The sequence below is a fragment of the Piliocolobus tephrosceles genome, chromosome 5 (genome assembly GCF_002776525.5).
Source record: "Piliocolobus tephrosceles isolate RC106 chromosome 5, ASM277652v3, whole genome shotgun sequence".
Classification (NCBI taxonomy): domain Eukaryota; kingdom Metazoa; phylum Chordata; class Mammalia; order Primates; family Cercopithecidae; genus Piliocolobus; species Piliocolobus tephrosceles.
In genome coordinates this window covers 24,577,392-24,591,662 of record NC_045438.1, presented here as the reverse complement: position 1 = coordinate 24,591,662, position 14,271 = coordinate 24,577,392, and the positions used below count along the sequence as shown (strand labels likewise).

Genomic DNA, 14,271 nt, shown 5'->3' with positions numbered 1-14,271 from the left:
TAATTCAGTCAGGGCATTTTTCTTCCCCAATTCAGACATAGTGATGCATTGCTGGATGGTACAGTCCATACATTTTCCAGGAAACTTCTAAATGGTAACAAGTGTGAAGTTTTCAAAAGTTGCGATGTCAGTTACCGAGCTGCCTTAAACCAAACAAAAAAAAGATAGAGAGAAAAAAGAGAATACCACATTTCTACTCGTGAGGTTTGTGTCTCAAATAGCTTTATTGTTCCTTTGTGGATCTGTCGGCATCTGCATGGCTACCTTCAGGGTGCAGAGGTTTTAAGCTGACTCTGAAATGGAGGACATTCAGTTACTATTGCAAGAAGTTCAAGAAAAATTTAAAAAGCTCCAACTTCTGTCCCCCAGGGTCGGTAAGGTTTACTGTTTGTTCCACTGCTGGTCTGCTGAGGACTGGACGTGGCTGATACTGACAAGGGCGGGCTGATGGCTGTGGCTGCGGCCACTGCTGCTGCTGCGTTTGGGGGGAGCATGGGGAATGCCCCCGCGAAGGACAGAGGGAAACTGTGTGCAGCCGCGGTGGCTGCTGCGGCTGCAGCGTGGACGGTGGCAGAGAGGGACAAGAGAGAGGTGGAGAGAGGTGGCACGCAGGGGGCTACACTGCCCGTGGATGGCATTCGGAGGGCTGAATCCGCGTGGGCAAACGTGGCCGTGAGGAGAGCAGAGCCGTGGGCAGGAGGCACTTCTGAAGTTGTGGAGAGGCGACAAGGGGTTGACTCTGAGGCATGGAGGCCGTTGGGCTGGAGCAGGGCTGCGGGCAGGTGGTGGAAGGCGGCCGCCCAGTGATGTGGGTGGAGCGGATGATGGTGGTGGGCCATTGAGGATGTCATGGCCGCCGCCTCCCGCTGGGTGGCGCAAGTGCTGAGATGAGACACGAGCCGCACCCGCAGCGGATCCGAGGAGTCCAGGCCTTCCACGGAGCTCAGGTACCGCGCCACTTCTGTTAGGCACTCTCGGAATCCGATGCTCATGAAGTCCATGGCAAGAGCGTGTGCGTCAAAGTAGCCTAAAAGTGGGTTTGAGCAAAGTAGGGGACAGGAGAGAAATGAGGGGGAGGTAGGGGTGAGAAAATGGTATAGTTAAGAATAACCACCCACTGATGTTCCACTCTGTCCTTCAGAAGACTTAAGTGGAACGATAATCCTTTCTGAAAATATTGCCAGCTATTTATGGTTTTAATTTTGTGCAGAAGTCAGGAAGGTATACTTTGCCACTCACATGTGTCACAACTCTGGCAATGCAATATGCTGCAGTTGTTCTTGCAGCTAAATATCACAGTGGGGAAAAAAATTAAGAACATCTGCGTTTCAAACACTTCCAGAGAGAGAAATGGGGTCTCCCCTTTTGTATTGTGGGATGGTGAAATTCCCCGGAAAACTTTTTCATGGAAATAGAGAGTTCCAGTCTCTCTGTCTCTGTCACATGAGTTGGAGATTAAAGGGCTTATCTGAAACATCTTTACTCTCTTGGCATTTTAACAGAAACGCCAAGTGCATCTTAGCAGCTTGAGGACTTTAGAAATGTGCTAGAATCGCAATAAATTCATAACTCCTTCTTGACTCACAATGTTTTTTATCAACAAAGTGAAAACATCTTGTCATAACTTTGTATAAAAAATTTAATGAAAACAAAATGAGTTTTTTTAAAAGAATTGGTTTCTTACTTGAAGATCTTATTTTTCTGTCAGTAATATAAGGCTAAGTTCCTGATATGAAAATACTGTATGTTAACTCCTAGTTTTTCTGAAGTTCAAATATATGTCCTTACATTTTCTTGGCATACACCCCAGAAAAAAATGTATATTAATTTTGTCAGTGTATATGCATGCACTCCTATACCTATGGTTACTACCATAAAAATGGTTAGATCTTGGTCACATTTATCTGAGTGTCTGTCTGAAGATAATACATTAGAATAGAAAACAATCATGTCTAATTATCAGAGTGCCCATGTAAGGCACAATAATAATGAGACATTTGGGGAAATATTGCCCTCTTTGAATGAGTGACACCTGGTATATACAAACAGATTATTTTTCATTTACAACTTTTTAAAAAGCAATTTCCAAATCAAAACTTTAGTCTATTCATTTTGGGGATGTGTATATACATGAATAAGAAATATCACATTCGAACAAGGTTATTTATTAATTTATTTATCTTTGAGACAAGGTCTCGCTCTGTCACCCAGGCTGGAGTGCGGTGACCCGATCACAGCTCACTGCGGGCTCCATCTCCCCGGGTTAAATGATCTTCCTGCCTTAGCCTCCTGAGTAGCTGGGACTACAGGCATGTGCCACCACACCTGGCTAATCTGTTTGATTTTTAGTACAGACAAGATCTCGCTATGTTGCTCTGACTGGTCTAGCACTCCTGATCTCAAGCAATCCTCCTGCCTCAGCTTCCCAAAGTGCTGGGATTACAGGCATGAACCACCACACCCAGCAGTTATTTTTATCTAGAACATTTACTAAATTATCTGTTTAAGTTTTTGCTGATCAAAGCATTACCTATTTATTCATCATCTATTAAAAATTTGACTATCTTAATTTGTAATCAAAGAACTTCAGAAATAGTAGTCACATATATTCAAATTCCTAAAGCTAAAGTTCCAACAATCTGGAAGTCCCCAAAAGATATTTGTGGCAAATATATATACTACTAAAACAGAAACAACAATAGTACAAAGCTGAAACCAAGAGAATACCATGAAATATGGAAGATCAGCAGCAAAAATAGTTATCATCCCAGGACTCTGACACAGTTAACAAACAGAGCCTCTTGGATTAGGATGAAAAGCTATTCCTGAAGAAGAGGTATTAATGGAAAGATTTCACATTTGGTCCTCAGGGTTCTGTAGGGCTTTGCAGACCTCTTCTGACTCCCATGAGAGAAAGACAGGGGTAATGAATAGAATAGACAGAGTCAGGAAATCCAGAAGGATTTCGAAACTTAGGTTATTCTACTAAATCCTCTCTAGATACTATTGTCATACCAAGACAGACTATAAAGAATGAACTAACAGAATTGGAGCCCCAAGAGCTTCTAAGAATTTTCATTACTAGTCATGAAGTAATTGAAATTTGTGGCTTGCCTGCTATGTTGTCATATATGGTTGAGCTCTCTGTTGTATCTTAAGGAATATAAATTGTGCAATTCCTATCCTATTGTGGACTTCAGAGGGAACTGAGGATAAGTAGCTTCCTTTTGTGCATGGATCTTGGGCCAAGAGCGACATACATGTCCATCCCACTCCCTCTATGCCGGCACTATTCTATCAGCCTTAACTGAATTAGCTGGTAACAGCCTTATAAGTTATATAGTATGGATACTACAACTGTCCTCTTTTTACAGATGATAAAATTGGACCAGCTCCCCGGGGACAGTAATTTACCCAAAGTCCAAAGTCACAGAGCTAATCAATGACAGAACCAGGATCTGAAATCAGGCAATCCAGCTACAGATGCGATGCTCTTCACCACTGCTCTATGAGGCAGTTGGTAGTCTTTTACAATGTTAACCCAAACTGCCAGCTCCCTTCTTTTTTTTCATTTTTTAATTTTTGTTGCGATAGAGTTTCACTCTTGTTGCCTAGGCTGGAGTGCAATGGCGCGATCTTGGCTCACCACAATCTCTGCCTCCCGGGTTCAAGTGATTCTCCTGCCTCAGCCTACTGAGTAGCTGGGATTACAGGCATGCGCCACCATGCCCAGCTAATTTTGTATTTTCAGTAGAAACGGGATTTTTCCATGTTGGTCAGGCTGGTCTCAAACTCTGGACCTCAGGTCATCTGCCTACCTCGGCCTTGCAAAGTGCCGGGATTATAGGCATGAGTTACCACTCCCGGCTGCCAGTTCCCTTCTTGAAGGCCATTCTTCAGTGCAATGACCTCTTCAATGACCTGACAGGCGACGTGGATGGGTGGATGGAGCCTACTTGGAAATATCTGTTCACAAACTATTCTGGGACAAATTTTAGGACTATCTAGGTGGCCAAGAATAGCAACCAAGATGGAACTTAGTTTTTATAATAAAGCCTAAGAACAATATTACTCTTTAGAAGTACAGCTCATGCCAAATATTTGAAACCCTGATAAGAAAACTTAGACTTATGGCTAACAATGCTAAGGGAAGTAAAGCAATCAAACAAATTTTCTTGTAGCATGACTAATTCAATCAGTATCCTAATATCCTGAAGTAGCAGTTGTAGAGACAGCATCATGGGGCTGCAGGGGCCTTTGGTGCTCATGTTGCTAGTGTAGCCTTCAAAGTGCAGCCCAGACTTTTTTCTTAGGTCAGAGGCACAGCAGTGGTCAAGCTACATGGTTCGTTGGCTTCTGTGATTTAATCCAGTTATCTTTTCTGTTATGTAAGAATGTTTGCGTTTCATGCCATCATTCAGGACGGTTCCTTGAGAAGGTACAATCTGGGATAAATCAACCCATTGGGGCATCTCTGTACAATGGCTACCCTCCCTCCTACTAGCCACAGGAGAAAGATGGTTAAGATCAGGGCTGATGTTCTAGAGATCCTCAACAGTATGGCCATATAGGAATTAAATACTGGTAACAGTTGCTTCCCTCCAGTGCCCTGCCTCTGCCCTGATCTAGGACCCATATACTGTGTAGTAAAAGGTTAATGCTGAGCACAGGGAGGCCTCCAGGATTTAGTTGGAGCCCTTAAATCCTTCTGATACCTTCTCCTTATTCAGTTGTTAAATATACTGAATAACGCCCTTGGCTAAGGTGAATATCCAAGGATTCTTTGAAGGATGAAAAACATTAAGGGGGCAAAATCAAGTCCGACTTGTGATACGTAAGTGGGATAAAGAAATCTGAGTGAACTAGGATCTCAAGGCTATTGATGAAGAGATCCTCTCTCACCATCTTGACAATTCCTCCCTAAATCACTATTCAGTACAGAGGACACCTCTCTAGGGCCCTGGACCTGGAGTGCCTGCCCCTGTTTGCTTTCCCCAAGAATGACTCTGCTCCATTAATGGCTTCTAGTGTAGAGACTTCCTACTTGCACTTCAACTGTTCTGTTTGGTCTAAATTCAAGACCAGTCAAAATTTGAAAATAATAATGAAAATAACTCTACACTCACTTCCTTTGGAATAGCTGAATTATTTTCAGTCTTAGCCTTCATTTAATGAAGGAGGAGGAGGAGAAGGAGTAGGAAGAAAGAAGGAGAAGGAGGAGAAAAGGACTGCCTCTAACCTCCTTGTTTATGTTTGGATGTTTGTGTGTTTGTTTTTTGTTCTTTCTGTACAGATTCCAGCATACGCTTCTTAAGTCCTAAACAAATCTCTGACCAGGCTGCTGTGAATGAAGCTTTACTCCCACAGTATTATGAAAGCAAACACAAGCCCAGGGTCAAGTGCTTCTTTTGTTCCAGAAGTTCTTTCCCACGAGTTCAATCCTGCCATTAGCATTGATTTCCAGGGCTTTAATCTGGGGCCACCTATCTCAGCTTGTTAAAGAACTGTTCAGCTATGACTTCCTTACAATATTAGTGGGAATAATATGAAAAGAGAAAGGTAAAAAAGGCAAAAAAAAAAAAAAAAAAAAATGAAGTCATCTACTTACCTTTACCCCCTGTTGCCTGAAGCATCTTCAAATGATCCACTGTCATTTGCAATATTTCAGCTTTTTCTAACTTTGCAGATCCCTTCATAAATAAATAATAAATTATCATATGTCCTACAGAAACTAATATGAAACATTATACACTGAATTTAGCAGTATGGCTTCAATTTCCCTCTCACTAGACAATTCCAACTTTTATTTTTTCACAGAAAACTTCAAATTATATTCAAACTTTACATGAAAGCACTAATTAATGTCATACCTAATGACAACTATTTGCTATTTGAACTTTTAAAGACTAAAAGAAACTAGAATAAATGACTCTTTTAAATCATAAGAATAACTATTCTCCTAAGATCACCACAGCAAAACGATTTCAGTTGTAAAAATCTCAAACTTTGCATGCAATCTGTATCTTGGTCAACAGTATGTTTTATTATGGGGCATCAATAGTCTTCTATAAAGCCAAAGTCTAGAGGAGTTGCATAACAACTGCAGAAGATAAGGAGATAGAATTTTAGCAATAGATTGTTAAATTTTTTTTAAAATAGAAAACTTCAGTAAGTCCTTTCACAGGTCTACTAAATCCTGAAATAAGGTATTCACACTAGAACAATATAATTGGATCTGCATTTCAAGCAGATCCAAACATTTTAAAAGGGAAGACTTTTACGGTTTTTTCCCTCCAATAATTACCAGCAGGTGTCACTGTGAATTTCTAAGCTCACAGACAAGAAGCAATAATTTACTACTTACCTAGGAAGCATCATAAATGCTTGAGGATTTTTGAACCTTTTAAAATAGTTCTTAACAAAATCGTCTTGCAAATATACTTTTATGTCCCTGCTTTCAAAATAAGGAAACCTCTAGTAATTAATTGAAATACAAATGTATCATTTCAAACTGTCTCAGGGACTGTGGGTGGCTTCTCATTTCCTGGAAGAGCTAAGTAATTACCAAAATGTTCTCTTTTTTTCCTTTTTTAAGGACACTAAGGTTTATTTCAGGTCTCTATGCTTTACTTGTTTTGTAAAAATTATCAGCACCACATACGGTGAGAGTGCCAGTTACTTAACTGCTCTAAAGAACACTTTTCTAATCATATTGTGACAGGGCCAACTCACTAGGGTTGGTAGCCAAGCTCTGCAAATGGGAAAGCTTGTGTTTATGGTAACTAACTGCCAAACAACTGACGTTTGCTTTTAAGGTTTAAGTCAACATTTAAGGAAAAAAAAATCTAACAAACCAAGAAAAAAAAAATCAAACAGACTTCGCCTCATAACTGCAGACATTTCAGTACTCCCGAATTTTAAAAACATCATTGATTACTGGCATTTTCACTTGAAGCCTATTGGCACTGAAAACGCTACTAATCAAAACTACAATTTCCACATTATTTTTAGTTTATCAAACACAGTCTCTGCATATAGATTGGGTGTCTTGTCTTAAAAATGTATAATCAGTAGCATATTTTGTTTTGTATTTGGTCAGTGTTTAATTTTTCCATGAAAATGGTACAAGCAGATTCAGTAAAGTCACTAATAATTGAAACTGCACTTTCTGGATAATTTCCGAGGACTTTGTAGGGCTTGTTTTATAATGTTTGCAGATACATGAAGTAAACAAACAAAATGGAATAAACAAACAACTGCCGTCTTATTGGAATTAAATTGAAAGTATTTTCAACAAGGATATGCTGCCATATCCTTTGAAAGATGCACTTAGAAATCTGTGTCATTAGCCATTGCGGCAGGGAGAGAGCCATGACTTTTCTAAAACCACAAAAGATTTAAACATTTGGCTTTCTGCTTTTCCAAGTGTGCAAAATCTTTTTCTTTCTTTCTTTTTTGGTAAAGGAATAGATGAACTCTGAAAAGGGGCATTTATGATTAATTTCATTTTTTTACCAAACTTCTAAAAAGATGTCCCAAATCAAATGGCATTCTACCAACCCAGGGATTAAAAATGAAAGCAAATGGCTTGGTAAATACATTTTATTAGTATTATTATTTAGGAAATAGAGCTAGAGATGTTATTTCTTGGGCTCTGATTGTTTTCTAATTAAAAAGATTACATTTTAAAAACATTTTGAGAAAAAAAAATGGTTTCTTTTTTTTGAAGGATACTGTATACAGCACAGTTTTAAATAAAACCACTACTGGTATTCATAGAAAGAACAGAGAAAGCATGAACACTGTTACCCTTAAGGGGAAAATAAGCTAAAGAATGGAAATGTTTTTCAACTCCATGATGGATTATGTTTTTAATAGTTTTGCCACAACAAAGCATTTTATTGAAATAGCTGCTCTGTGCCAGATCAGGGCACATACACCATTATTTTAATGAGCTTTAACAAGAACCCACATTCCCAGATGAGCGAATCGGATTGTTTGAGCTTTTTTTGGGGGGGTGGGTGGGATGGGGGGGGAGTCTGGGGAGGGGATAGCTTACTTGTTTTTCAAAAGCAGTTGGCACAAGTCTTCTCAACTCAGATAAACTGTTATTTATCCGATCCCGACGCCTTTTCTCTATAATCTATCCAAAAGAAGCAAACAACCAAAGTTTATGAATTCACAAATGATAAAATTACTCAAATGGAAAAATATAACTGTTACACATTAGTATGAGCTACATGAAATAAAAAGGGGAAAAAATCACATACCCCTCTCCTTTTCTTTCTTGCCATAATCTGAGATGTTGTTGTTGGAGAATTCAATCTAATCACAGAGCTAGTATTTTGCCTATGAAATAAGAAGAGTATATCAGGTGCTACATTAACATAACAATAGTTTCTTCTGGGTACTTGTGGCACCCATTAAATATTCAGAGTGATTCCACAGTTCAAGTCTGTGTTATTTTATTCTTAGTTCTTGTTTCACTCTTAACAGACTTTGCTTTCAGCCCGGCTGTCTCTTTTCAGGTAGAAATTATGCCTTAATTTTTTTTAAATGAGTAATCCAGATGCTAACCCATTGGCCAAAATGTCCCAGTGAAATAATTATGGGCAGTTAGGGTGAGAAGTTAGGTATTAGCATTTTCTAGTTCCACTCATATATTTTAAAGTCAACTAATCTCAAATAGCTTCCCTTCTCCCTCCTGTCACACACACTGAAAAAAGTAATGCCACTTTTTCAAATCAGGGTTATGTTAATCACCACTATTAAACAGATGTGCAGTCATCATACGTCAAACTCTTGTCCCTAGGTGCAAACTTCAAAATAAATAGAAGTTATCTACTGTTTCAAAATTTCAGTTAGTCATATATTGCAACAGGAAAAAAACTGACAAACTTGATGTTTTGCATACTAATCTTCCAAAAATATTCCCTAAATATGCCACTGATAGGAAAATTAAAACTCATTTTATTATTAGGTGAATGGTTTATTTTGAAAATGAAACTGTAGGTGTGTCTCAGCCTTTAGTCTAAGCTTAAATCTCTAGAAGCTGCAATTCACCTTGGATTGACTAATGAAAATATACTTTTATATTTAAAGTTCTATCAAAGTATTATTTGGTCACATAATTTTTACAACCCTTTCTAGTTTGTATCTGTTTCTCTTCATAATTCATGGATACTATGCTTCTTTGTGTTCTCAAATTGCCCAGGTTCCTGTTATTTGTTCTCTTTCATTTTAGAAATGCTGCACACACCAGGTTGCTATTACCCCACCTTCTCACTTCTGGATCTTATTTCTGAATTACCTGTCCCCCTCATTTTCACCCCTTCTTTACGGGTTTCACCTTTCACGTGATAGCTTCTGTTTTTCAGACCTCATTTTTAAAGACGGCACAACACTTTAATGATTAGATACTTAAACCGTTGGTTTCGTGTAAATATCTTTGCTCTTGCAGATTTCAGGCTTTGCTTTGTATGTATTAGAATAACAATATAAAAGAAAACCAGTTTTCCAAAGGTAGGAAGAATTTCCCTCTTTGAGTGACAGCTGCAGATAAATAATTAAGGTGCTTCTGGTGATGCCAATTAGAAGCAATTATCATTTGACCCGCCTTGGCTCTAAAATGCCTCGGTAATCTCCCTCTGTCGCAGGAAAGTGGAGGTCTGGCTTCTGTGATTACGACGCCGATCTCTTCCAGACTTGAGAACAAGCAGTCAAAGAAATGATGCCCTTTCCGATCCTTACATCTGTCACTCTTGCGTTAGCCAAGTCACACACGGTCAACCTGCAAAGTTCAACCTACTTAGCCTTGACATCGCAGGTTGCTTTAATTCCGCCAAAAATCAAGCTGTGATTTTGGTATCTCTAAAAATAAAAAATCAAATTGTTTCTATTTTCTCCAGATCTGTTTTGAAAGTGCTCCCAAATACGGTTTCAGTGGCTGGGGCATCGCCTGTCGCACGGACGTTGCCGTTCGCGCGCCCAACTGTGACAGCCAGGACCCTCCCTTACCAACTCCTGCGCTCTGCCTTTCAGTGGCGTCTCCCATCCTGGCCACTCTACCCCTAAGGGGAAAACCCACATCCCTTGCCTCATCCCAACTCACGCTCTGCGAGAGCCCACCAAGCTTTCTCAGGCAAAACTTTCCCTCTCCACCCAGATGCTGCAGAGGGAGCCTCGGGATTTCCAGGGAGCCATGCGTGCACAAAGCTACCCCAAGCTCCCGAGCTGCGGGCCGCTCCCGCCGAGCCCGCGCTCACCCCGAGTAATTGTTCTCGCTCCCCACGTCGATGGTCTCGTCCATGTCGCTCTCGGAGGTAGTCTCTTCGCAAGGGCGCTTCATCCCGGCGAAAGACCGCGCGGGGCGCAGTCCGGCCGGAAGCTCGGACGCCGACCTGGGCGCAGCACCCTCGCGCCCGCCTCCTCCCTCCCCGGGCCTGGGCAGGCGCGGCTCCGGCGGCGGCGCAGTCGGCTCCTAGCGGCTCTTTCCCACGCCGCGACTCTGCCTGGCCGCAAGAGCCGGCGCCGGCCACGCCCCTTCGCGCGGGTGGGGCCACCTCACCCGCCCCCGCGCGCCGGCCCTGGCCGCCCGCCTGGCACCGCCCCCTCGCTGGTCGGCGTGGCCCGCGATTGGCTGGACCAGGGGGCGGGGCCGCGCTCGCCAATGCCTGCTGCGGGGCTCCGGCCGAGGCGTGGGAACGCGGCCGCGGACCTGGGACCCGGGCGCAGAGAGCCGGCCGGGAGATGCCGGGGCGAGCGTGAGCGCGGTCTTGCTAACCCCAGCCGAGGGAGCGCGCGGGCACGGCGGGGGCGGGTCCTGGACTTTGGGTTTCTGTTCTCCTCCGCGCCGCGCGGTCTCGCGGGCGAAGTTTCAGTCCTAAGTGTAAAGAATAACCTCGAGCGCCTGGCTGAGTGCTAGCAGGCGCGTGTGACGTAGGGAGGCGCCGCGGCTCCGCCGGCCGCCCCACTCGATGGTCCCCTGTCTGGACCAAAACTGCTGACTGGCTGACCCGAGCAGTCACATTTGCCCTCTGGGCTTTTGAAACCCTTAAATCAAAATTGCTTTTGAATCTGATAACTCTCGAGACTACTTCCGCGGCCTCGGGGCTGTTTCATATAAGGACGCGAGTTTTCCCGATCAGGTCGGTCGGCCAAGATACGATTTCCAATTTGCGATCCATCAGTTACTTCCATTGGGTCTTCGGCCCCCAGGGACTGTGGATCGTATACCCCGCGGAGAAGCCCGTGGACTGGAGCTGTGTCAGCTCTGATGGTAGGAAAGACTAGATCAATGACGCGGGCATTTCAGGACATAATTGTAGATTTTCAAGTTCTAGTTTTTCCGAGCTTGGATTATCCAGATAATTGCCTCCAGTCTCCCTCCAGTCCCCCTGGTGTGTGCACTCGCAGCCGCAGAGTTAGAGTCCGGGACGTGAAGATTGGCGCTTGGAAATTAAATTTGGTTTCTAAAGTATGAATTCGTGTCCAACAGTTCGTGCCTTGGACAACGTGGCTTGTGTAAAATTCAAGCTGTGTGTTCAAAACATGTTTTCTAGCCGCTGGTTCTCTCCAAGTTATGTAGGACTTTTGAACTGGCCACCCCGCTGTGCGTCTGCGAGGGCAGGGACTGAGCGAGACCCAGCTGGGGGCGCCGGGGTCCGCTCGCCTGCTCCGGCGCGGCAGTGCCGGGAGACGGGTGGCGGCTGGGTTGGGGTCCAGCCGGAAACCACACGTTGGCAGGGCCGCTTGGTCCGTAGTGGAGAGCCTCTGAGAAAGGTCCGTCTATCGATCCCCGCAGCCCTCAGTCACGGACGCATTCATAGCTTCGTGGGGATCGGCCCAGGGCGTCCCTTTGACACTCCGTTTTCTGTCCACACAAGCCCGGCGTGGGGCAGGGAGAAGAGGAAAGGACGCGAATGGAAAAGACGGGACCCTGGCGGGGTTTGTTTGGCCTGGGGGAGAGCAGGAAGGACCCCGGTAGGCGCGGAGGACCTGCAGCCAGCGTGCTTAGCCCTTATTAGAACAGAAACCCCTTTCCCCCCACACTCTCATCTCTTTTGCGCGGTCCCCGCCGCCTTGCCTTCAATAACCGTGTGAATAGAAACGCGAATCGTTCCATCCTGGCTTCTGAAACTTAAGGCAAAGCACACATTCGGCGGGGCCAGGTGGGACTGGATGGCGTTCGCGCCCGGCGGCGGGGCCGCGGGGGTCGGTGAACCCCAGCTCCCCTGTCGGCCTCAGGGCGGGTGCTGGGTCGGCGCGGAGTTCGGGGCCTTCGGTCGGCTACACGAGGGCGGGCCAGCACCCAGACCCCGTCCCCACTCCAGCCCCTCAATCCAGCGGGTGACGAGCCTGACGCGCGCCGGTTGTCTGCCACCTCCCGGCCCGAGCGCCCTGGGCCAGTACCTCCTGGCCTCAGGTGAACGCGCCGGGGCCCGCCAGGCGCGAGCGCCACCGTCACAACTTTCCGTGAGGGCTGCACGTTTTTCTGAATTCAAATGCCTACAGGTGCAATTAATGTTTGCCACACGAGCAATTAGCTGGCGCGTCCAAACGCCGGAGGCAAAACCTGAGATAATCACTGGAAAAAAAAAATCTAACAGTTCTTTGCCACTATACTAGTGTATTTAATTGTAATGATTGCGAAAAACTGCAAAGAGGGAAACGATTTGCTGGCAATTAAGTAGCAACTGGTTTAATTTTTTTTCCATATTTATCTTTGAAGACTTAACTGCTGTACTATGTGTAAAGAAGAATATAGCAGGGACGTTCGAAAGCACACAAGGAATTTTAAATCTGTTAAAAATATTTTTTAAGCAAAGAAGGTCGTATTTTAAAAACACTTAAAACAGCGCCTGGTATATAGTAAGCGCCATAGAAGTCTGTTTAATAAGGAAGAATGCATAGGGCAAGAGAGCTCAGGGTTTTGAACGCTGTTAAAAGAATATGCTTATTTATCTGCAAAACACAATAGCAATTAGGCAGCACGAGATTTCTCCATTAGGTCGTTTATCCCCCTCAACTACTTATTCCATTTGCCTGTCCCCTGGTTGAGCGCCTTGTCTGTTGTAACCGAAAGTGCGTTTCGGGTCAGAGAGACAGGAACAGACACAGGAAAGAAACCCTTTAAAGCGCCCCCGCCGACTTAAGTAAGGTAGTGGATTGGAGGTGGGGAGTGGGGTAGGGAGGTGTAGGGGAGACGTATGTGGAGAGAAAGAAAAGAGAAAGAATGAGGGAATGGCGGGATTTCAAGCCTCCCAGCCCTTCTGCGACAACCTTTTCAGCGAAAGTGAAGGTTTAGGAAGAAAAGATGTCCGCGCGCAGAGCAAACCGCAGTTCTTTCCTTTCTTTCTTTTTGAAGTATTTGTACCATGAGTTAATTACATCAAAAGATGCGAGGGACTTTATTAGAAAGAAGATACCATTAGGAAAGAAAGGCCAGGACGGCAGATCTAAAGGGAATGGAGAAGGGAAGGCTCAGACACCTTCCCGAAATTGGTAGTCTAGCCTGTGTTTTGTGCTAAATGTTATTTAACTTAATGGCGTGGGAGTGAGATGCTGAATGCAGAGATGTGGAAATGCCAGATTCAGTGGTCCTGTTCCTCCTCCCCGACTCTTTTCACACCCATTTAATAAAAAGTTACAGTTTTTACACCCGCATTGATGAATTTGGCGATGTTGGCCGAGTATTATCTTGCCCCACAAATTTTGAGTTTTGTTGCACAAACCGATGAAATGATTGCTTTGCTATAATTGTAAAACTCTTTTGGAACGAACCGGGATTTTTTTTATTCCTCGTGTTCTGCTTTTTGCTTCATTAGAGCCCTCTGGTTTTCCAAGACCGACTGTCACACTTTGTTATTTGTTGCTTCTCTAAATCTTTTGAGATGCTGCTTGCAGCTACTTAAAAAACGTTGGCCACTCAGGTATTGGATGGGCTTAGAAAGTCACCAAGACGTGACACCATTTAAAAGTTTTATCTTGGTTTCTCAGTGAAATAAGGGCATCTCTGTTATTTAGAAATCTTTGTGTTAGTCTGAGATGCCTAAGTGCATAGTCCAAATTGAAAATTCCAATATTTTGCCCCATCTGAAATATAATTATTTGCACAGGCTTCTCTTTCAAAGGGAGGACAAACAGGTTGCCTTGAGAAGAGCTATTCTATTTGCAATTGCTGGGGCAGGTGACAAACACGTGTGTATCTGTGGGCAGCCTTGTTGGGCTGCCTTCCCTGACTGCAAGGCTTTTGTGAGCTGGTAACGCCTT

General features: G+C 43.8%; 1 protein-coding gene across 2 annotated transcripts; it reads right to left on the bottom strand.

Annotated features, from left to right (window-relative positions):
• Positions 1 to 78: 78 nt before the first annotated feature.
• HEY2 (hes related family bHLH transcription factor with YRPW motif 2) lies at positions 79 to 12,498 on the bottom strand. 2 transcript variants are annotated; one of them, XM_023230682.1, is made up of 5 exons: positions 12,412 to 12,498; positions 8,271 to 8,349; positions 8,060 to 8,143; positions 5,609 to 5,690; positions 79 to 1,027 (listed from the first exon to the last, which is right to left on the bottom strand). In XM_023230682.1, the coding sequence occupies exons 2-5, from the start codon at positions 8,292 to 8,294 to the stop codon at positions 342 to 344; spliced, it is 876 nt and encodes a 291-aa protein (XP_023086450.1). In that variant the 5' UTR covers positions 8,295 to 8,349; positions 12,412 to 12,498; the 3' UTR covers positions 79 to 341. The 2 variants fall into 2 exon arrangements, with proteins under 2 accessions (XP_023086450.1, XP_023086449.1); XM_023230681.2 differs by lacking the exon at positions 12,412 to 12,498 and adding an exon at positions 10,266 to 10,503 and having other exon boundaries at positions 206 to 1,027.
• Positions 12,499 to 14,271: the final 1,773 nt, after the last annotated feature.